The sequence below is a fragment of the Parus major genome, chromosome 1A (assembly GCF_001522545.3).
Source record: "Parus major isolate Abel chromosome 1A, Parus_major1.1, whole genome shotgun sequence".
In the NCBI taxonomy this organism is placed as follows: domain Eukaryota; kingdom Metazoa; phylum Chordata; class Aves; order Passeriformes; family Paridae; genus Parus; species Parus major.
The window spans coordinates 65,948,234-65,970,479 of NC_031773.1; the positions used below are offsets into that span (position 1 = coordinate 65,948,234).

Genomic DNA, 22,246 nt, shown 5'->3' on the forward strand with positions numbered 1-22,246 from the left:
CTCTGTATTTCCCAATATTATAATATTAGACAGCTTGAGCAATATTTGGGGGGAAATAAGGATTTGCACTAGAAAGTAAAGAGGAAGACTGCAGACAGTAATTTTTCTTCTGAGATGGAGAGAGGAATTAAAGAAAACACAGGCAAGTTAATGACGATCTCCTGTCTGTTGAACCCTAGATATAATTTCTGATTTTACAGGAAAACTGCCAGCTCTTAGGGCATATTTAAAACCCCAGACTGGATGTTTTATATACAGTATGACTAAGGTTAATATTAGTAGAAATCGTCTCAGGCGTATTTCAGGCACTGTCGAAAAATGGCTCGCTAAATGTGGCTCCTCTTTACTTGAAAGATATGCTCATTAAGCACATTATCCTACTCATTCCAGTAAAACAAACACATTAATAATTCTGTTTTATCCCCACTAACACTTCCAGAGACCATGCAGGTATGAAAGTATTATTTATGCTCTTCCCAGCCCCACAGTTCATCAACCAAATGCCTACATTTCAAATTGTTTCCTTTCCTTTGCAGGGAAGAAAGCTCTGGTTAAAGGGATCTGAACTGTAAATGAAAGCTCAGTTCATCCATCATTACTAAAGATGGAAAAAAAAAAAAAGAAGAAAACACACCAGAGTTTGGTTTTCAAATCACAGGGCAGATGTTGAGACATCAGAAAGCCACATTCTTGCTCAGAGAGCCTTGAGGTAAGAGCACAGCAAACAGAGTAATTACCCCATGCAATAATACAGCAAGAAGAGCCCTTATATTGCAGAGGCAGGTGGTGAATGGCAGCTTCTCCATAACCATGAAAAAGAACTGTTGGAAACTCTACTATCACAAGTCAGACTGATATGAAAACATTTTTGACACACAGGAGAATTCTGACAGCTTCAGGAGAGGTCAAGGAAATCACAAAAGCAGCTAGCCTCCTTTTAAAGTGAACCAATGCTTGTAAATTTTGGGGAAGGCTATTTTTGGTTCAAACAAACAAAAAAAAAGCTGTAAAACCAAACAGTATTTTACTTAAGGGAGCAGAACTTCCCCCTCTTCCTCCTGCCCAGGGGCAGAATGAAGGCAGAGATAAGATCTTTTATACAAGTTACCCATAACCAGCTCTGAAAGGGAAGGAGAAAACTTAGTTTTTCTGTTGATTTTAAACCAAAAGAGGGTTTTTCACCAAAGGAATCATGGATAAATTTCACTGTGACATAAAATAATATGTGATATGAACATGTGGTAGCAATGGCAAATGTTCTTACCAGTAAAGCTGATGGGCTACTTGGATGCTCTGAAGAGAACGATTCAGCAGGAGAATCACCAGAGGGCTTTCAAGGCTCCACTCAAACTTGAGCACCTTAATAAAGAAAAATTATAATAAAAATAATTTTTATGCTGATTTTGGTGTCTTTTTTTTTTTTTTGTTATAAAACTAAGCAGAAAGGACCCAGTGCTTAGTTTGATCAAAGCAATCAGATACATGGGGTTTGCTCTGGCAATGCAATGAGCAGAGAAACTTCAACTCACAAGGATCTACCACCACCTCTAAGGCAGGCAGACACCACCCTGATTCTGTGTTAACATGCATATAAATATGCAGCTTGTCTTCCCCAGATAAAACTATCACTGCTATATTTCATTTTTAATCTGATTATCTGGTTTGGGAAATAAACTTGTTTTAGAACAGAAGGTGTGGAAGGTGAAAGGCCGCAGCAGTTTGTGAAGGTTCTGCTGCCTCACAGTAGAGGACTACAGATCATAAACACACATAGAGATGTTTATCTAGATAAGCAGATATCACAAACACAGAAAGAAACCCTGAGAAGGTTTGCAGTGTGGATGGTGGGTCATCCATATGCACGGTGTTATGAAGTGAGGGGATAAAGCTTCCAAAAGTTCCTGCTCAGCCCCAGCACAGGACATATTCAATCATTCCAAGTGCTTCAGAAGCAGTGGTGCCAGAGCTTGCAAAACATTAATTTCCAGTGAAATGCAATGTGCACCTCTAAAGAGAGAATTCCACACCCAAATGTCCACTTTACTCTGTGATGACAGTGGTTTTCTCAGTATATGTGGCATTAAAAACCCAGTGGTTTGTGGCAACAGAATCTCCTTCCTTGACTGCAATGAAGCCCTGTCACCCAAGCAGAATTTCTCTTGTTCAGATGCACATTTTACTTTTCTTTGTTACTTGAAAATACCTTCATGTGTTATATTTAAAGCCCAATCAGAATGCCAAAACAATTCCATTCTCCTAAGTTGGAAATAGTCCCTCCCCCAGCCCTGTTTTTAATCCCCTCATTGCATCACTTGGCAAGATTTATTCCTCTTACAAAGTCTTGTCCAATTTGAAAGCTTCCAAAGTATTTAATGAAGTTATTGATTTGCACAGAGGACTTCCTTGTCTATCAATTTCTTCCTTACCTGAACCAGCTGTGGGAGGTATTCTAACAATTCATCATTTGACACATTTTCTATTTGCTGGACTGCTGCCCTGCGAATATCTTGATCTGGAAAACTAGAGCAGAACAAAGAGGTGTCATTAAGAGCTACCAGGCCACTGCAACCCTCCTGAGCTCTCACTGATATAAGATGTTAGAAAAGATGATTTTCTCTCAAAATTTAACAAGGGGGAAAAAAAAAATAAATCAATTAATTTGCTTTACTGTAACAAGAAACACACCACAGATGACTTAATTGGATTGACTGTTACAGTCCCACATGGGGGAAAAAAAACCCCAAAACCTGATTTTTAAAAACCTTGTAGAATTTGAACTACCACGTATTGTAATTTCCCAAATCATGAAGCAAATTACAGATCTCTTGCTGCTCTTTCTTACCTGAAATAGGAAATTTCTGAGCCATGTAAACTATTAACAGTCACTTGAACACTTCATTTGTTCTGAGCAACAACATAAAAGCTTGAAATTTCCCATACAAAGAGGGTTCATTTCAGATAGTTTATTCCCAAATCAGCTCTTCCATTTTCTGTCATAATACAATCAAAAACACTTTTAAAACAAAAGCAATTTTGAAATTGAAAACATGGGTTGGGTATTTTTAGGATTGTATTATGTGAAATTTGGTAAAAAAATGAAGACCTTCCCCAGAAAGGTTCCAAGTCAGTGAAAGAGACATTTCTGATGAGAAAACATTTGAGAACTCAGTAAAAGCTACATTCTCAACTAATTCTGGCTGAAACCAGGGTGGCTGTAGCCTGGTATAGATTTTGTGATGGACCTCTTATCATAAAAATGATAAAAGAGGAAAACACGGTGTGGCAATGCAGGAAAAGAAAGCTGGATATCATAGATGATAAAAACACTTTTCTTTGAAAGAGAATAAAATTTTAATGTAACCTGATTGATCAAAACTCTCTTAACATTTTCTCCCTTGTAAGAGAAAAAGAAAGTATACAGTGCCTCTTTGAACATTTGAAAGCCAAAAAGATAATATTTTAAGCACTTCTTTTGAAAATATAAAAATAATTTCTATCTTTTTGCATTTTGCAGTTGTGACATTAATCATTAAAGTTCGGACTCAATGGTGTCAGAGGTTTTTTCCAAGCTTAACAATTCCATGATTTTACACACAGGGAATTTCACATACGCAGAAGTTGCCTAAATTGGTTCAAATTTGGCTGTTTTGCTGCTGTTCTGCTTTAACAAGGAAAGGAGCAGATGTGCTCTTCTGTGGATGGGTGCTACGTGGGGTCACCCTTATTGCTGTATCAGCACTTGCATGTTCTCCACTGCCATCCCAAGAATATTCTCTGTCTTCTCTTGGAGCAAACTGGAAATGTTCATGGATGATTCAGTTACAGGGGTGCAAGAAGGGTCATCTCTGCCTAAGAGGCAGAAATGTCTTCAAACAGCACCACAGTCAGTTGGGTGTTGTTCAGAAGAGCTGGTGGGCTTTGATCCAGCCCCCGAGGGCAAGCACCTGCCCCACAAAAGGCAGTGAATCCCTGCCCTCCGAGCTGATATGGCTCTTGGGAGAGAGCACACCAAAAAAAGTGATGTGTAAAGGACGAGGGTTATCCCGTCAACGCACCCTGAGGAAAGCCCTTTGAAATCAGACCTTTGTGCTGGGCAGGAGATGCCACAGGCCAGCAGTGTCACTGCTTCAAGGGCTCAGCACAAAACCAGACTGCTCCCTTCCCACCCAGCACCTTTTGCCAATGATACAGAAGGAAAATCCTGAAGTGAAGCAGCGAAGGCAGTACCGTATTTGCGGCAGCCACCGCTTGTTGCTACCAAGATAAAAAGAGAAGAAATTGTAAAGTGAAGTGCTCAGCAGTATAATGGCACCTGCTGCTTGAATCTCCAGCTCCTAATTTCAATAAAACCAGCTGAAGCAGAACAGTGTGTACACTTTGAGCAGCGAATTAACTAGAGGCCATCTAATAAAAATGGGGATATTTTGATTTTAAGAAAAAAAAAAGGTGGAAAGTTGGAGTTGAAAAAAATGGTTTTTAAGGCTGCAGCCATCTGCAACCTGTAACACTTTCCAACACCCTTTAGCAATGCGACTCAGGTCTGGTTTTACTATTTAAAAATTTATTAAAAATACTATTTACTATTTACATTTACTATTTATGTGTCTGTTATGGCACATATTTAATGACGTTCCTAATATGGTTTATAATTCTTTGTATAATGCCAAGAGGGCCTCAATGGGGAGAGGAGGAATGCATTATAAATAAATTATCATTCTAGGCACAGATTAGATCTTTTGCAAGGCTTCTTTTTTTTTTTTTTTACTTCTTTATTCTAAGCAACCCATTAGGAATGAGAAGTTGTGACTTTAATATTCACATAGCTATTTAGACCTAAACATATTTGAAGGAGGACTATATATTAAAAATAATAATCCCTTCCATATCATCCTATATTCTAATGATGCAATTGCTCCAAAGGGTTGTGTGCCAGGCATGTGCAGATAATATGGAAATGAGTTTTTTCCTTCCCCTTCTTGCCTAGTTCAACAGGCTACTGAAGAGTGAAATACACTCTACACAGGCACAGGGCCAAGCAGAAAAATGTTATTACTCAGTTACAGCTTGTCCTTACCAACAGCCAAGATCTGAACACACGCAATGCAATGAGGAGAGAAAATCCTATTTTTATTTTTTTTTTCCAGCTAGACAAAGAATGAGAAAATTATTTTTATCCCAAACTTTCTGGAAAACCCAGCAGCTAACACTTGATTTATTTAGAAATGATTTGATGTAAGTCAAAACCAGGGCCATGCCTAAGTTACCAGAAGCAGTGCCAGGAGGTGTGATTAGGGCAATGACAGGCACTGGGGTGAAATATCAGTTTGCTTCAGGAAACATGGCTCTTGTCATTCTTTTTGAATGAGATTTTGGATTAATTTGTTGGTCTTGGTGACTAAACTGTTTTCTTCAGCTTGTAAATCTTGAGGTCAGCTTGAGGCTTAGTTCAGTCTTTTGAACAGAACGGGCAATTAGAATATTTTTTTTAACTACCTGACAATTTGTAAATCCCAAGATGTAATAGCCATTGCTTTCTTTGAATTTCAGCGTTGCTCAGGGCCACAGGTACAAGTACAATATTGAATTTCTATTATTAATATTTATTTCTGTTTGTTTTCCCCTTTACATTTGTGTTTGAGCAAGCATTTAACATCCTCAGAAACACTGGAGTTACAGCAAACTCTTATGAACTTCACCAGTTTTACATGGTGCTTATGCTATTCATGCTTGCAGACACCAGTTTATTTGCTAGAAGCCAATAAAAAGGAACAGTTTAGAAGCAGATCTGAGTAAAAAATATCCCTTCACGTGCCTGGAAACTATGCCATCTTGTAGTCTGATACTTAATTAGGGCTGGAAGGGTTTTGTTTTTTTTTTTTTCCAGTGAATAATCTTGCAAATGTTTGAGTTGCATCAAATCTGATTTTAATAATCCATAAATTAGTCTTGATTAGAGGACAAAATTAATTATTTTTTGACTCTAACTCAATGCAAGAAAAATCGCTTCAGGCCTAAGAAAAAGAGCTTTATAGTTTGGATATTAGAGGAGAGATGATTTCCAGGGCTTGCTGCAATGAATATGCAGTTATTTATTTACTAATGCTGAAAACTCTGAAAGCAGAGAAGTGAGACAACTTTATCACAACAAATTAAATATTCCAGTCTTTAAGGGGACACTCCTCAGAAAGAACTCACCTGTAGCACAGTCTGTCTGTATCAGAACAATTTTTTAAGTATTTGAACTGACAGAATTCCTGACATGTGGCCTCTGACTTCTGCTTCAAAAGGCAGGACCTTTGAGGACTCCTCTTCTTAGCTGCTTCATGGTTATCACCAAAATATTTGAGAATTTACCTTAAAAAACCCATCTTAAAATGAAATCTTTTAACAATGTTTGTAAGATTCTTTTATTGCATAGTTTCAAAATGGTAGCTGTCATCCAGGTTTAAGTTTCCACTCACTTATAGTTGTTTTCTGGTTTTTTTCCCCTCATCAAACAACCTATTGGTCAATAAATAATTGAATAGAACCACTGTGCTGTGGCTCTGGTCTAAATGATTAGAACCCAAATGTTCCCCATTTATTTGCCTGGCTGCATTGTAATATCTTGCAACTTTCTTTTGGCCAATTTAATTGTTCTCTCTTAAGGCAAGGAGTACTCCACAACAGAGATCATGGCTTCTTACATATTTGTTCCAGGTTTACACACATCAGGAACATCACAGGCTCTACCAAAAAATAAACAACATGTAAATTATAGTTGAGTTTAGTCCTCAGTTACAGGACTTCAAATGTGCCCTTCACAGCTTTTCTCACAATTTGGGTTCTTCACAAGTAATGAAACTATTTTCCTCTCATTAAACACTCACCTATTTAAACTCAACACCCTTTTAGCAGTTTTGTTCTTCCCTCTCTGCATGATGCCAGTGATTGACAGCCACCCATTTTTTAACTCCTAAGTAGATTATTAGATCTCCCTTGGGACTTGAAGATGTTTTTGTAAAAGTTGAATTTTGAGCATAGATTACAATTTGGTTTAGAAATAAGGACAACTTTCAGCCCTTGATTCTTTTCATACAGCTAGCCAGTCGGGGGCTATTTGTCTAGCTGTACCTTTCAGCTAAATCAGATTCAAACAGACAGCTAAGCACTGCTGAGGTGTCCTGTGGATCTGTGAAATTCTCTTGAGATTTTAGCATCTGCCAGTGGTGAGCTGACTGTAAATGAGAAATAGATGTGCATTTCATTTTTAACAGCTTTACTATTCTAATTTTATTGTGCTGCCTCAAGTAGCCCTATGCTGGAATATATTTGTCAGGTAAGTGAAATGCTCAGTTCTCAGTTCTCTGGCATGTGATGATCTCTGAAGAGAACAATGTAGCCTTTCACAGGCCATCTTTTAAGGCAGAAGCTTATATCATGCCACTTATTTCTGCATTTTCCTTCACATTTTAAGTTCTCTTGCATTTTCAAAAAAGAAAAACTTCAGTCCAAGAAATGTATGTTATTAAGTTTGGCAGAAACAAAGAAAGCTGAGCTAGCAAACCTGTTGGAATAAAGTTACCAACTGAAAACAAAAAGACCTTTTTGTAGTAAAGGGTATCATGTTATTGATGGATGCTACTGGGACAGGAGAGAAAATATGGAAGAAATGTTTAAAAGAATAGACAGGGAAGTTTTGTGAGCCAGTTTAAGTATTTTAAAAACAGTTAGACAGGAAGAAGGAGAAAACTACTGGAATAATGACTAAGGTGTATAGTTTTAGCTTACAGACAAGGTAAGCAGGACTTTTTGTTTGTGATTTTTTCATTCCTTTGAAGGCCTCTAAAGAAAACACCCTGTGAGTGTATGAAGGTTAGAAAAGGGTAAGGACTAAAGGAAAGTACAGAAAGACAACAAAAACCATCAGCAAGAAGGACACCACATTTTCATATTTTTTTTATTATTATTATTTATTTTTTTTGAAGAGAAAATTCACTTTTCATTGTGAGAGGTCATGTGAACGCTTCCCAACCCCACGCACTGCAAAGGTCATGGTGATATTCACTCGCTTTTGCTTTGGCTGATTGATTGGCAGATAGATCTGTGGAATTTACTCACAAAAAAGATACTTTCAGTGGTGCTCTCAGAGATTTTCTACAAGAAATTCTGACTGAAACAACTAAGAATAAGTTTAAGATGTCATGGAGACCATATGGTGAACCATATCCTAGGACAAGAGTAGGAAGAAATTAACAAAAAGAAGTTTCCATTTGAAACCTTTATGATCTAGAAGGTTCTTCCCACCCAGAGACAAACTTCTCTGTTACATTAAAACTGAAGATTAAACCATGGAAAACATGATTATTCAGATTAAGCTCCCTGACTAAAGTGCACATTTATGCACAGAAAGCATGCAATATTCCACATAGTTGTCTCTATCCTATTACAGCATTCTACAGTAGTACCCTCATATTTATTGTCAAGAAAGCTAAAAATGGTTAAAAGCAGTTAAAAAGAAAATAAAGAATTCATCACATGGCACTGCTTAAAAAGACTTGTCTGTTCCTAGCAATGCATACATTAAGTTATCACTAAATTTCATGTATATTAAGCATAAGCAGTTTTAAAGCATTATCAGTAACGTGTTCTGTACATCAAATTAATTGTGGAGTGTTGCTTTGTTCTTATCTTATTTCTTTGCCTAAGCCTGTGTTTGCTCTCCACGTTGATGCATAACTACAGCCAAGCAACAAGATGCAAACAGGCAAGGTATGCTCTGCTTCTCTCTGGTTCCTAAATGCTCTGCTGGGCATTCTGCTGTGAGCTCCAAGAGAACATTTTAATTCTCCTTTTATCAAAACAATGACAATCTGATGCAACAATTATCAATTTGTTTGGCTTTCAGAGGCATAGGAACAAAATCAGTCCTCATGGTATCACTTTCTATTGTAATTATTGGTTAGATATCTGAAGCTCTGAAATGCAATAGCCACTCTGCTGCATAAAGTGAGAATCAAGAGCAGTACTGTGACAGTCACAGGCTGAGGGATGCTATAACCAAAACTGTGTCTTACAGCACTGATTTGGCAAATGGTTCTAAAGGCATGTCCTTTCCTGTGCAGTTGCCCTGATGGAATTAGAATTCAGCAGGAAGTTTCTAGGAAGATTATTAAGCCTTACAGGGAGGTTGCATCTTCACCTCCACAAATTACTTCAAGTTCTCCCTTCAAAATGGATGCAGCCATGCACGGTGCTGGAAAAAAAGACATGCCTCTCATGGCTGTTTCCTGATTCTAGCTAAATTTCCTCATTCCCAGCCATGACACCTCCAGGGCTGCAAATGTACTCTAAACGGGCCAGGAAAAATACAAACAAAACTGAAGAAGACATTTGCTGGTTGGATTAACAAATATGCTTGGACTTTCCTTTGCAGTAATTTGAATAGCAAGATAACCTGACTAAAATTTCCCAATTATGGTTGTCCTAAACATACACAAAACATCATAAATGATGGCATTGCTAACCCTGGCTTTGGCTTCCTTCTGTCATTGAGGAAATTGTCTGAGTAAAGGAGTGTACTGGTGTCATCTCCCTGGCTAGTGTGCCACACAGTGTGGGTACAGCTACAGAAAACTCTAACTCTCTAAAACTTGGCATTTTACCAAACTCAATAAGCAAAATCAATGGCAAAATGCACAGGGCACCAAGAAGCTGTTCTGAGTAGGAGGGACCACCTCTATAACTTTTGCCTTAGGGATGATTTTATTTTTCAGGCAACAGCTTATAACCATCCTTCCCTGAAATTAGAGGTAAGAGTGTAAAATCTTTTTCTACACTCCCCCCTCCCATCCTCTCCGTTGCATCTTTATTGATTAAAGAAACACTAATGGTTTTTTAAATTCCCTTTTTTCAAGCATTGGCTTCTAGGGCTCTAGGAATCAATGCACTTGCTCCGAGAACTGGATTCAAGGTTGCAACTGAATTTATCTGTGAAATGTACCATGATTGTGTTTTCCATTTATGAAAAGTTCTTCCTTTCCACTGCATAAATGAGCATGTTATCATTTGCCTGCCTTGAGAGTTGCCTGCAAAGTGGAAGAGCATAAACAAGAGAGACACACTCAAAGAACAAGAAACATCTATTAAAGGGTACATTTAACTGTGAGGTGAACAAAACAACTTAGAAGTTTCAGAAAGTTGAAAAGAGCTTTCCAGTTCAGGTTTCTGATAATGGGGCTTGATCTGATGGGCTGTGATACCTCTCCCCAAGCTCTGTGATGCTGCTTTGTAACCCAGGCTGTGAGGAAACATCTCCAATGGTTTTCATTTCTCTGTCCTCACCAATGGGTGTTTGAGTTTAATCACCAGGAGATGCTGCTTTGCTTGCTCTGAGAAGGATAATTTAGAGATCCCAAGCCAAGGCTTGCAGAAGTGACTAGAAAAATTTTGAGAACTCTTTCTAAAGAGTGAGCACATGCCTGCAGCAGAGATTCAGGTTCTCCTAAAGGTGCTGGAAACTGAAGTTCCACCAAAGAAAGCATCCAGAATCTGGAGTGACTGAAAACTCTTGGTCTCTTTTATGGCATTGATAAATTGTGGTGCATAGAAAGAATACAGCATAGAGCCAAGCTGCAGATCTTGCTTTACTGTAAACTGAATATTTATGCAGAATTGTGGGAGTCAGCCCTGCTGGGATGCAGGGCCAGAAAAACTTCAGCCTTGAAGCCCCAGGTGTTAGTTTCAAGCCCTGGGAAACATTTGTTAGGTTAGAGTGAGCTTGAAAGAGCTACACACAATCCCCTAGTGTTATGTTAATTAGTCCAAATTCTGCTCCCCTATTGGTTACTTGTCTTCTAGATATGCTATTGTTTCTAGAATGTTCCACCCCAAGAATGTATGTTGTTACTTCCCTGTTTCTGGTCTTTGGAGCTTGTCCCTTTACTGTGCATGGTTTATGGGCATTGTCACTATTTTTATTTCTAATTAGAGTGTTTCTCTTTTGGGTACTCCACTGTACCCACTCCTTTATTTGTGCCTGGGTTGCCCTCAAGTCAGACAACCCTAAGTTTTTACAGATTGTCACGGCCACCCTCAGAATCAATTTTAATTTTTGAAAAAAATCATAGAAGAAAAAAGCGAGAGAGCTCTTGCAACAACAACAACGACAACAACAAAAATCTGTCTGAAGAAGTCTCTGAACTGCAGAATACTTAAAGTTGGGAGAGTAGCAGTGTCACTAAATTTGGCCCATTTTCATTGTGTTCCCTGGGTAGCTGTTGTTGGTCATGACTGGAGAGAGGATGCTCTAGACTTTTGGGCTGATTTAGTGCATTGCTCCTGTCAGCAGTACTTGTAGACAAAGATCATCTCTAATTCATTTTCCTTACCCAAGGTTTGATAGTGATGGTAACACACTTCCTTAAAATAGACATGAATATATGAAGAGCATTTATTTTATATTCTGCTCGTGTTTTATATGAACTTGGATCTTTCAGCCGTGTCTTAGCAATCACAAGAAATCAGAGAGCTGTTTCGTGGATGATAGAAGTGAGGAACTGAGTTGATGAGTTGTCAATGCCAAACATAAAACAGGATAGAGTTGAGTGAATGTTCAAAACCAGCTCAGTTAAAGAGCCTGTGATCCAAAGTCAGTGAAGGTAAGGGGGAAGTAAGGTTGGACCCTAGCCAGTGCTACTGTATTTTTTTCAAATGATAGAAAACTGAGAAATAGGGAACTAAGAAACCTCAGAAATCCATTTATATGGAAAGTCCTCCTCTCCTTCAACCCACTCTCTATATTTGCATATATCCATGTGTCTCTGCAGTTAAATCAGCAACCCAGACATTTTTGAAACTAGGCATCTTTAAGGAAATGTAATCTCTGTGTTTATGAAGGTTAGCTTCCCAGTTGTTCATGTAACAACAAAATATTGTGGATATGAGAGGGGCAGATTTCTTTTCTTAAGAGGATTTGTTCTGTGATCCAGAACTTCTTTCTGCAATATTACCATGAAGCAAAGATACTGGATTGATATTATCTTCCGTGAGAAACTCCAGGGACAAGCCATCAGAGATCCTGATCAGGAGAGAAGTACTTGTTCTTTGGCACAGCTGCAGGTGCCAGCCACTCCCCATGGTGGCATAAGAGACACAAAGTGATGAGATTTTCCCCCCTTTTCCATGCCAGAAATCCTTGTGTGGCCAGAATGAACAATGGGTACCCTGCACCTGATCACACTGAGAAGCTGGGGGACAAACTGAGTAATATTAAATACCCTCTGAAGCACCTGAAAGGACTGATATTCTGTACCACACCCTCGTGCAGAGCTGCATCTTCAAAGAACAATCAAGCCCTTCACTTGCAGAAATGCCACCCAGATACAGAAATAGAATCAGGCAAAAGGTCTGATCTAAAAGCCTGGCATGCTCTGACAAACCCTATCGAATTCTCTTTCCACTCTGAAGTCTGGAAGACAACACACTGCCCTATACTCCTTTCTACATGGATCTTCTATAAATTAGAATTGGATCTTAATAATTTTATAATGATAAATAACAATATTATGCTCTAGACTCTGATCTGTCAGGATCTTTGCTTTTTATGCTTACACTTAAAAAGCACATGTCTGCAAACACATGAAACTGCTAGCAGTTCAGATAGAAACCTGGGATACAAGTATTCTTAGGAAATTGCATCCAGAGAAAATAATCAATTTTAGATTATTAAAGATCTATTTTTAATAATATGGCAGTGAGTGTATCAAGTCACAGTATATTTCCCAAGTAAAGCTTTAGAGGAGGTTTATTTTCTTTCCAAAGGTACAGCATGAAACTGAGATTGCAAAACTGGTGCAGCTTGTGCTTACCCAAGACAAGCAACGGCTTGATAAAACAAATTTGCTCAAGCATTTCATCTGCATGTGTAATGTTTTTTACAGGTCACTTGATGCAGAATACCTCCCAAGTTTTTGGAGGGAATGTAACTGCTGACACAGATTCTGTCCCCTGACATCTCTGTTACATCATGGGTAGGGATATCTCCAGCATCAAGTGACCTGACAAACAATCATCCCCCAGTGCAAGAAGTGGGGGTGGAACATAAGGCACCACAACAGAATTTATTCAACTGACTTCAAAGTTTCATCCAATCTACTTGAGAAAGATAGCTTACACATGGGACTGTATGTATTTACATAGATTATTGCATGATCTAGAGGCATGTTTCAGTCCTCCTTATCTCCCATTATTCACCTCATGCCTGTACAGCAGTTTGAAGTTGTGGAGTGCTATGAAAGTGATAAGTATTTGACTGATTACCTGTTACCAGAAACTGCCTGAATCTGTTCTGGAGAATGAAATACTCTTTTCATTATCCTGAAAATTAGAAATCTTTCTCAGCCAAGAAGACATGTCTGGCACACTCAAGGTCATCTCAAGAGCTGGAACTCCATTTTCACTTTGACCCAGAGAGGAACAAAAGCACAGCCAGTGAACCAAACCTGGGTAGTGTGCTGAGCAAACTGGAGCACAGAATTAACCAGCAGGTGATCCTTCTGCTTATCTTCACTTTCCTCCTTGGGTAATTTTCCCTTACCTGAAAGTCAGCAGCCCGAGTGCCTCCAGAGGGTTAGAAAAGCTCCAGCTCCTCAGCAAGGCGTACATTTCTGACACAGTGGCTCGATCCCAGCTGGGTGCACTGCCCAGCACCAGAGGAAGGGAGCAGCTTTGATTATTGCAGGAGTAGCGATAAAACCACAAGATTCTTCTCTGTTGCTCTGAGAGTCTGGGAAAGAAGATTAGAAATTCAGTTTGAAATTAAAACCACCTGAAGCTTTGTGTAGCAACAAACTTTATTGTGCAGAGGGGCCAAGTCACACAGTACACTGCTTTTCAGCTAAGTACATGTTCTCCTTGGGGTAGGATATCATTTTCTGTAGACCAGCTTTTATAAGAAAAGTGATACTTTTATTCTGGATCTGTCAGCCTTAGGTCATATAAAAATGAAGTGTCAAAAGACACACACACACACACACAACACACACATATATATATATATATACGATTATTTCACATTCCAAGCACTCTCAATTTTCTTCTCTGCTGTCTCTATTGTTGGGGTTGTTTGTTTGTTTTTACTGGTTGGGGTTTTTTGACAAAGAAGGTACAGTTGTCACTGGGTAAATTATTATTACATCCCTCTTCTACAAATCATCTCTAGCTTTCCCAAGTAGACACACAACAATGCAAGTCACAGCTTTCATTCCTGCCCTTGCTTTGACTCTTTAATGCAGGTGTTTCTATTTTTAATATATTTGCTTTTAAAATAAAAGGCACATCTATGCATATACACAAAAACATGAGCAGAGGTACACACATGCAGAGTGTGATTACCCCTAGTGCTGATATGGCTGTGGAAAAAGGAAGTAAAACAATTTTTTAGAAAAGTCTAGCTTGCCATGCTTTACTGTACTCACAAAAAAAAGAGAAAAAAAACCCTAAAAATAAAGGATGCAATATACCAGACAGTGGTATTAGATATCTAAATGTCATATTGATAAAATGGTCAGTCATCACACCATATTTCACCACAGTGAGAAATGCCTTAGAATAATTTCTGCCTTATATCATCTGATTTGTCAACAATTCAGATGTCTTTGCCTCATGCATATTAAATCTCAGGTTCTGACACATCAGAAAACAGGAAAATAAATTTCCCTGGAGAGACAAGCTCAGACAATGGCCTTAATTTGATATCAGAGCCTTCCAAATCAAACTCTGAAAGAGCAAACTGATCCCCAGTTCATACAAATAATGACTCAAATCAAGAAGAACATTGGTTTTCCTGGTCACACTTGACCAATTTTGGTTTGCATCTAGTTAATAGCATAACACAATTGTGACTTTAAACAAAAGCTAAATATTTCAGAATGAGGTGAGAGGGATCTAGTAGAAGGCAGTAAGTAAATAGTTTGCTTCCAGACAAGCATTTAATTATCCAGATGTGCAAACAGCACTCAAAATCCAAGTATTTACACTCTTTCCAAGGTTGTTTTCCTTCTATTTGCAATGTTTTGGGACATTCTTAGCTGAAAAAAAAATCTTAGCCCCACTCTAGCTGTCAAGATTGTGTCATTCACAGCTCATAGAAATGAGATCCTTTGGCTCTTTAGGCACTAGAGAACTTTTTTCCTTTGCAATTTTGAATTGCCAAGTGTTTAGGAGCAGAGAAGCAACAGCACAAAAATGAGCATGTTTTTTCCTGAGTGGATGTTAATTTCTTCCCTTTAGGAGAAGAAACTCATAAATGTATGCAGAAGATGAACTTAACTGTGATACCAATCATGACTTTCAGTAATCAGTTCAGGAAAAGTGTCATTTTGGTAATGACTTCAAGAAACAACTCCAGAATTCATAGCATGTCTTCTGTGACAATAGAGAGATGCCTTTGTGATCATGTGAAAAAGTCACACACACAGGAAAAGAGATAAAAGTGGGCCTAAAACTTCACTGCCTGTCTGGTTATCTTGTGCATTTGGATGACATTCTGCAGGACAGTTCAGCTAAAGGACCTCTTTTAAATGATAACTTTAGGCAGAGATTTCAACTTTCAAACAGCATCCTCCAAACTAGACAATCTGTTGTTCGGATTAAAGCAGCTAAAGCTTCTACTGAGCTTGCAAAGGGAGATAAGAAATCAATTTTTGTATCATGTTTTCTAAATAACAGATTTCTCCCTCTGACTTTACTCAGAGGTAATTCCATTTTCTTTTTCCATGCTTTAAAGATCAGAGATGAAATGAAAGGGTGGGTGGAGTAGGAGTGTCTTAAGTTTTAATTTAAATTTCTTAGTTATAACAAGACTTTATATAAACATGTAATAAAACATTTTAGATAGTAAAAATATTTTGCATACATAAGGGCATTTCTTTGTCTCAATGGGGTTAAGATGATATTTAAACCTCTTTTTGAGATAAAAGTTAAGTTTTTGTTTTTTTAGGTAGTGGTGCATCTATACTTCCCTCTATATGAGATATATATTAAAATATATAGCCTTCTGCTTAACACAAATAAAACCAAAATACTTCATAACCTAAATAATTCAGCAGTTTTCTATTCAGGATTTGATTAATCCCTTTAGCTAAATGAAGAAAACAGCTTCTCTGAAGGCTTTGTTAGCTGGTGTTACATTTTAGGTGGGAGGGGGGAACAGCAAAAAATGAGTTTAAATGCTTCTGATCTTCTTTTGTTGTTCACATTCAGTACTAAAAGAGAACAAGACAAAAGACAAAAAGAGGAGAGAGCAGGAAATATATAAAATGCAATTTTTTGTCCCCCAGCTCTGATTTTCACTTTAAGGTTTCCCTTCCACCGAGAGACTAGAAAAGACCTCTTCCACTGTTCACCCAACTGGAAGTAGATTTAATCACATCTCATTCCAGCAGGACCCTTGTGACCACTGGTAGCCAAATGAGATCCTTCCCAGGTAAGTGGCCAAAAGGAAAAGGGAAGCTGGAAGAGGAGGAAAAGTAAGGTAGAAGGAAAACGATGAATGAAGGAAATAAAGATGGCAGGAACCATCTTTATTTGTCATGGTCCTGGCTTCAAACCATGCTCCCACCCCTCCTCTGGGACACGCTGTGCAAGCAGGCTGCATCAGGTTCAAAGAGCAGCCTTTATCTCAGATGCAGAGTTTTCTGGGGCTTGTATTTCAAACACAGTAATCCTAAAAGGAATCAGAAGCTCGCATCTGAAATGTTTGCAGAAGTCAGCCAGAGCAGCTAGCAGTAACTAATGAGCTCTCCTCTTGGATCTCTCGTGCCTGGCTTGGTGATGATGCCAAGGATCAGTGCAGGGCTGTGAGGAGCACAAGAGCCACGTTCATTTCCTTCAGTCCCACTCAACAACATCTTCATTAATCAACATCCAGGAGATGTTGGCCACAGGGACTGGTGATCTGAGCCACCCAGCAGAAAGAGAGGAGTCTGAGCCACTGGCAAGACCATGTGTCTGGAGCAGATTCACATCCCTGTAACAGGGAGAGGCCCAAGCACCAGCAACCAGCCCGGTGTAGTTGTGGACCTTGAGGGTTTTTATGTCTGGGTGTCAGCAGCTGGGGAGAGCAGGGAGATCTGGGCCCAGCTGCTGGATAGATTAAGCTACTGGGAAAATCAATTTTTTGGTACTATATATAAAAATGTATATGTATTTGCATCTATTCCAGCTGCAGACTTGGATCCTGATCCTGCAGAGAGGATCTGCTGTCTATGCTGCCAGTTTTGTGGCCGTGCTGGACTCACAACACTACAGGATTCAACAACCTGTAAGAAAGAAAACCATGCAGCTGTCTGGTTTTAACCACTCTTTCTTCCTTTTTTACCACTGATTTAAGAACTTTCTGTCTATTCACATATTCCCTCTGCTTCCAGTAGGATGAACAGAAGGATCCTGACAGACAGAGAAAGGTTTCTCCTGTCTTCTGACCACAGACACCCACTTATTTCACAGTCATATTTGAGGCTTCTGAGCCTGAAGCACCAGCACAGAGTGGTACTGCCACTAAAAAGCTGCCTCCATTTCTCTCTTTTTCTTGATATATGGAAAAAAATAAAGAAATCTTCAGCTATCATGACAATAATGTGTTGGGATACAAACATGCTGCAGTTTTTTAAGAGAAATAAATATCTCATGAATGAGAAAGGTTAAAAGAATTACTCTGATACAAAATTTACAGGCTGACAGATTCCTCTGGATTACAAAGTACCAAAAAATGAAATTGCTTTATTCAAGCCCCAGATATTCTACCCCTCCTCTTGATGATTCATTTACAAGACAAGAGAACAGGAAACAACAAACTACAGGAAAACACAGGACTACCACTGCCTTTCCTCCAAGGACCTGGACAGCCTTAACTCCAAACTGGTGACTTTCAGTGGTCTCTTCCCTTCATAATCACATATAACCCAAAATTGTTGTATTATGGATGTTATAAAATCTACCCTTTGCTGGTCCTTTGTAAAAACTATTCATGAACCTCTTATGCATGAATTTGTGTTTAGCCTTCACAAATATCTGCCTTCAGAGCTTCGTGACAGCAGATTTTAAAAGCTCACCACTGATTGTTTAAAGAAGTACTTTATTCCATTTCTTGATAACTGATTTCCTATTTGTTTCATTGAATGTCCTTAAGTTCAAACATTGCAGGGTTTGATGAGGCATTTACCTTGTCTATCACCATCATGATTTTACAAAAATTAATTTTAAATGCACAGAAATCCTCTAGTCTTCACTCCAAGCTACAGATTCTGAGCCTTTTTAGCTTCTCTTGGTCAAAGAGCTGCTTAAGCCCTTTCATGATATTTGCTGCCCCTTCCTGCACACTTTCCACATCTACTGTGTCCTTCCCAAACCTTGAAGACAAGAACCATGCAGCATTCTCAGTAAAATGGACATCAAGGTTTTTAGCAGCAGAGAAATGTCATGCACTGTCTTCTTTGACAAATTACTTTGTACTTAGCTAATTTCTTAATGATCTTATTCCTTCTTGCTGAGAATTCTTGCCATGGTAACAGAGGTCACAGGCATTGGGTTTGAGGTTCCCTAAACCATTCCAAAGCATATTTTGCAGGTGGAAATTTCACTCTCACCGTGGCTCTCTATAATAAAATACTGACATCCCGTTCACATTTTGAAACAGAATAATAAAACCTCAAATCACAATTCCTGCTGTTAATAAAAATTATTTTACCTTTCATCTGTCTTTGTGAAAGTTAAATATAAAATGCAACAGGAAACTTGTCTCTCTTTTTTTTAAAAAATAATTTTAAAAAATCCTCAAACCACCAACATAGAAATCAACACAGAAAAATCTTCTTAACAGATACATCATATCCCACTGAGAGTGCTGAATTAAGTTATTTAGTTATTGCACAACTAATGCACCTTTTGACCTTTGATGGAGGATTAATTCACACAATTAACTGCCATTAGAATAATGGCTCTCTGTAAACACCTCTGTTCCAAATCCCACTCTGATTATACCCTAAATTATTTTATGTAGTACATAATCCTAATTAGTAGCACAACATTCATATAGCAGAGAATACTAATCTACCTCATTTCAGAGTGTGTTTTGCTCCACTTTATCTACCTTTTTATCCACTTTATCAGTGAGAGCTGAACTTTCTATACTTCTTTCCTTGCTTATAACTTGAAACAGATTTTTCAAAAGCCATTTCACAGCTCTATCTGAAGTCTGAGTGTTTAATAACTAAAGGAGGCTGGTTTTCATAGAACCTAAAGGTGTTCTTACTAATACTGATACAGATGTACTGCATTACCTGAAAATCCTATGTTTTGAACAAAAAAATTAGTCTCTTGCCTCAAAGACATGAAAAGATCTAGTAATAGAAAGGGAAAAACAATCCTTTTGTAAACTGGTAAAATACCCTGCCACCTCCAGGGCCTTATTAGGCCTTGCTGTGATCTATTCTTTCATTTAGAGGTGTTACTTCTCAAATCAGTCAAGCTAGGCTCCTTCAGAGGAAAATTTTGTTTTTAACAAATTGGATACATTTAATTGTGATCGATAGGGTAAGTACAGCACAGCAAGAGCCAGCAGGGTCAGGTGGGGACAACTTACAGCAGGAGAGAATGTTTCTGTGAGAGTCTTGCAATGTGCTTCAGGCACTCTGGCGTTGGCTCTACAAGATCACCTCTCCTTTCTTCAGGTTCAGGTTTAATGAATTCCAAGTCGGTTTCTGGGAAGTCAATCTTTATTTAAAAAAACAAGAAAAGAAAGGAAATAAAGATAGAAGGGTTTTAGCAATGTATAATCTCCAATACAAGTGTCAAGAAATGTTACCTTGGATTTGTACAGGGAGTATACAATGTGTGACAAAAAGAAGAGGGGATAATTATTTGAGGGTGCTCATTGTATGTAATATATTACTTAAATGTCTTGGTGATAAATTTCATCCACAGAAATCAGTAGAACCTAATATTCCTGGGAGAATTTCATCCACCACATTACAATTTTATTGGAACTGCATAAGCTCAAAGGTGAAGCAATTTCTTATTTTTTGCCTCCTCTCTTTTTTTTTTTTTTTAATGAGACAGTTCTCAAATGGAAAACTTTGATTAATGTAGATTTGTTTTGTTTTTTGAAAAGTAAAGCTATTTCTGATGTGTAGTTTGTCACTGCAAGAGATGGAAATTAGATTCCTGATTTCTCTTCTAGATGTTCAATTTATAAATATATTGTACAGCATCTACCAATTTTCCATTCTTACACATGCTTGTCAGAAATTAAGGATAATGTTTTTTAAGATACAGAGAAAATAAACATTCAACCAAAACTACAAAACTTGAGATACTTGATAATATGAGTAGACTCATCTGGAAATTCAGATTTTTCTTCAAAACTCAGCTCAATTCACATCCAGCTTTAGTCAATTAATGCACACCAAAATGTCTTATCTATATCTACTTTTTGATATAAGTATTTGATATGCATCACTCTTTGAAAAGTTAACAAATTTATTCCCTACAAAGCACTCAGTTGCATCATAAAACTGGATAACTTTATGGTTTCCTTCAAACCAAGCCTAGGTTTTCTATGAAAATATATATTTATAACATTTCCATCTTGTTCACAAATTGTGACACTGCTATACAGCTGGGAGTAACTAAAAACGAGAGGGGGAAGGAACGAGAAATTCTGTTTCATTTCTTTCAGTGGATATAAATTAATAGCCATTTACTGTCTCAACTTCCCTGAATTATTAATAGGGGGAGCTATTTTAAGGCACGGTCTTTGACTGAACTCCTCAGCCTGGAAAATCCCCATTTGCTCGTCTGTTAAAACAAGGCTATTTTTAGGCCAGGCTCATTTATTTGTATTATCTGCTTTTATATTTCATTTTCTGACAGACATTAAGATTTTTAATACAGAAAACAACTGGCTTTGTCCTTGAAATACCCAGTTGCTAACTCAACCTGGAAAGGCGACAAAACTACGGTGCAGACCTGATGTATTCGAGCAGCTGTAAAGGAATTAGGATTTTGAGTTTGGGTGGGAACATCCCTTTTTCTTGCACTTTGTTAGAAAACAAGCTTTTTCTTTGTTCTCTGGCTTCCTCACCTGCAGTGTGAGTGAGGTTGGTGCCTCGGTGCTGCAGATGCCCGGGGTGATGGCTGCGGTGGGGACGGTGCTGTGCCGCGCCATGCTGAGCAGCACCCTTCCACCCATCAACCTCCTGCAAGAAACACAAGAGAAATGCTTCACTGGGAGCAGGCCTCATTGAAATCCCATGAAATGGAGCTGCAGAGCTTAAAAGACAAGCTAAAGGAGAGCAAACCCTCTATGTGACTAGTACAAATCTGGCCTCAGCCAGTAGAGGTTGCATCCTGATGGCCTCACTGCCACGGCAGCATCTCTGCATTTGCAGGGCTCATGAAAAAAAAATCACTCTGTCAAGATATCCTGAGTCACTTTACCACTGGCTTCATGTGTGACAGGGGCTGCCCTTTAAGCCAGGTGTAAAATAAGGATAATAAATATTTGTCTCAAGATTTAATTTTGAGGGCAAATATGGTAGAGACTGTGAAGCATCGATACACAGTAAAAGGTGGAGGGCAGCATATTTATTCCACAAAAAAAAAGAAACTCATGGCTATCTACTGCATCCATAAGGGATCCCTGCTGATTTTATGTGTAGGTGGCAGGGAGGGGGAAGTATGATATGAGAGTCTCTAAAGAGCTGAAAGAAGTTGGAGTGGGATAGTTTGTGCCACATGTGCCACATAGAGATTTTGGATGGATGAAAGGTTATGGTCTGAGCACTACACATCCAAGAAAGTCTTATCAGCAACACAGCCATGCATGTGGCCAGCAGATAAGAAACCCAGCATGATTTGTCAGGTCAGCACAATTCAGTCTAGAGAACCTGAAGAAAATCAGAAAGTTCGGGTGTAAATTCTAAGCATAACAAACCAATCAAATTTAGATTGCAGCACCTGAATAAAGGAAGATATAATACACTGGGTTTACCCCTTAATTTGTCTACATCTTAATGAGTAGTGAGGTTGGAAATTCAATTATGTTCAGCATCTCTTCTTTTACTGGCAAATAATTTTCATTAAGATCTCTTTAAACAGTGCTCAGTCAAAACAACTGAGAGAATCACTAGATATTGCAGCAGAAAGAGCCAGCCAGGTAAATGAGGTCTGAATGCCTGCTTTTCACCTGAGAGGAAGATGTTAGAGG

At 38.4% G+C, this 22,246-nt stretch overlaps 1 protein-coding gene across 1 annotated transcript in view; it reads right to left on the reverse strand.

The window, feature by feature from the left end:
* Nucleotides 1-22,246, reverse strand: part of PIK3C2G (phosphatidylinositol-4-phosphate 3-kinase catalytic subunit type 2 gamma) — a 173,366-nt gene that overhangs the window by 86,018 nt on the left and 65,102 nt on the right. The window contains exons 14-18 of the mRNA XM_033514641.1: nt 21,122-21,236; nt 19,622-19,752; nt 13,577-13,765; nt 2,427-2,520; nt 1,265-1,359 (exon numbers count right to left, since the gene is read on the reverse strand). Of these exons, the coding sequence (XP_033370532.1) occupies nt 1,265-1,359; nt 2,427-2,520; nt 13,577-13,765; nt 19,622-19,752; nt 21,122-21,236 (624 nt within the window). The remainder of the gene's footprint in view (nt 1-1,264; nt 1,360-2,426; nt 2,521-13,576; nt 13,766-19,621; nt 19,753-21,121; nt 21,237-22,246) is intronic.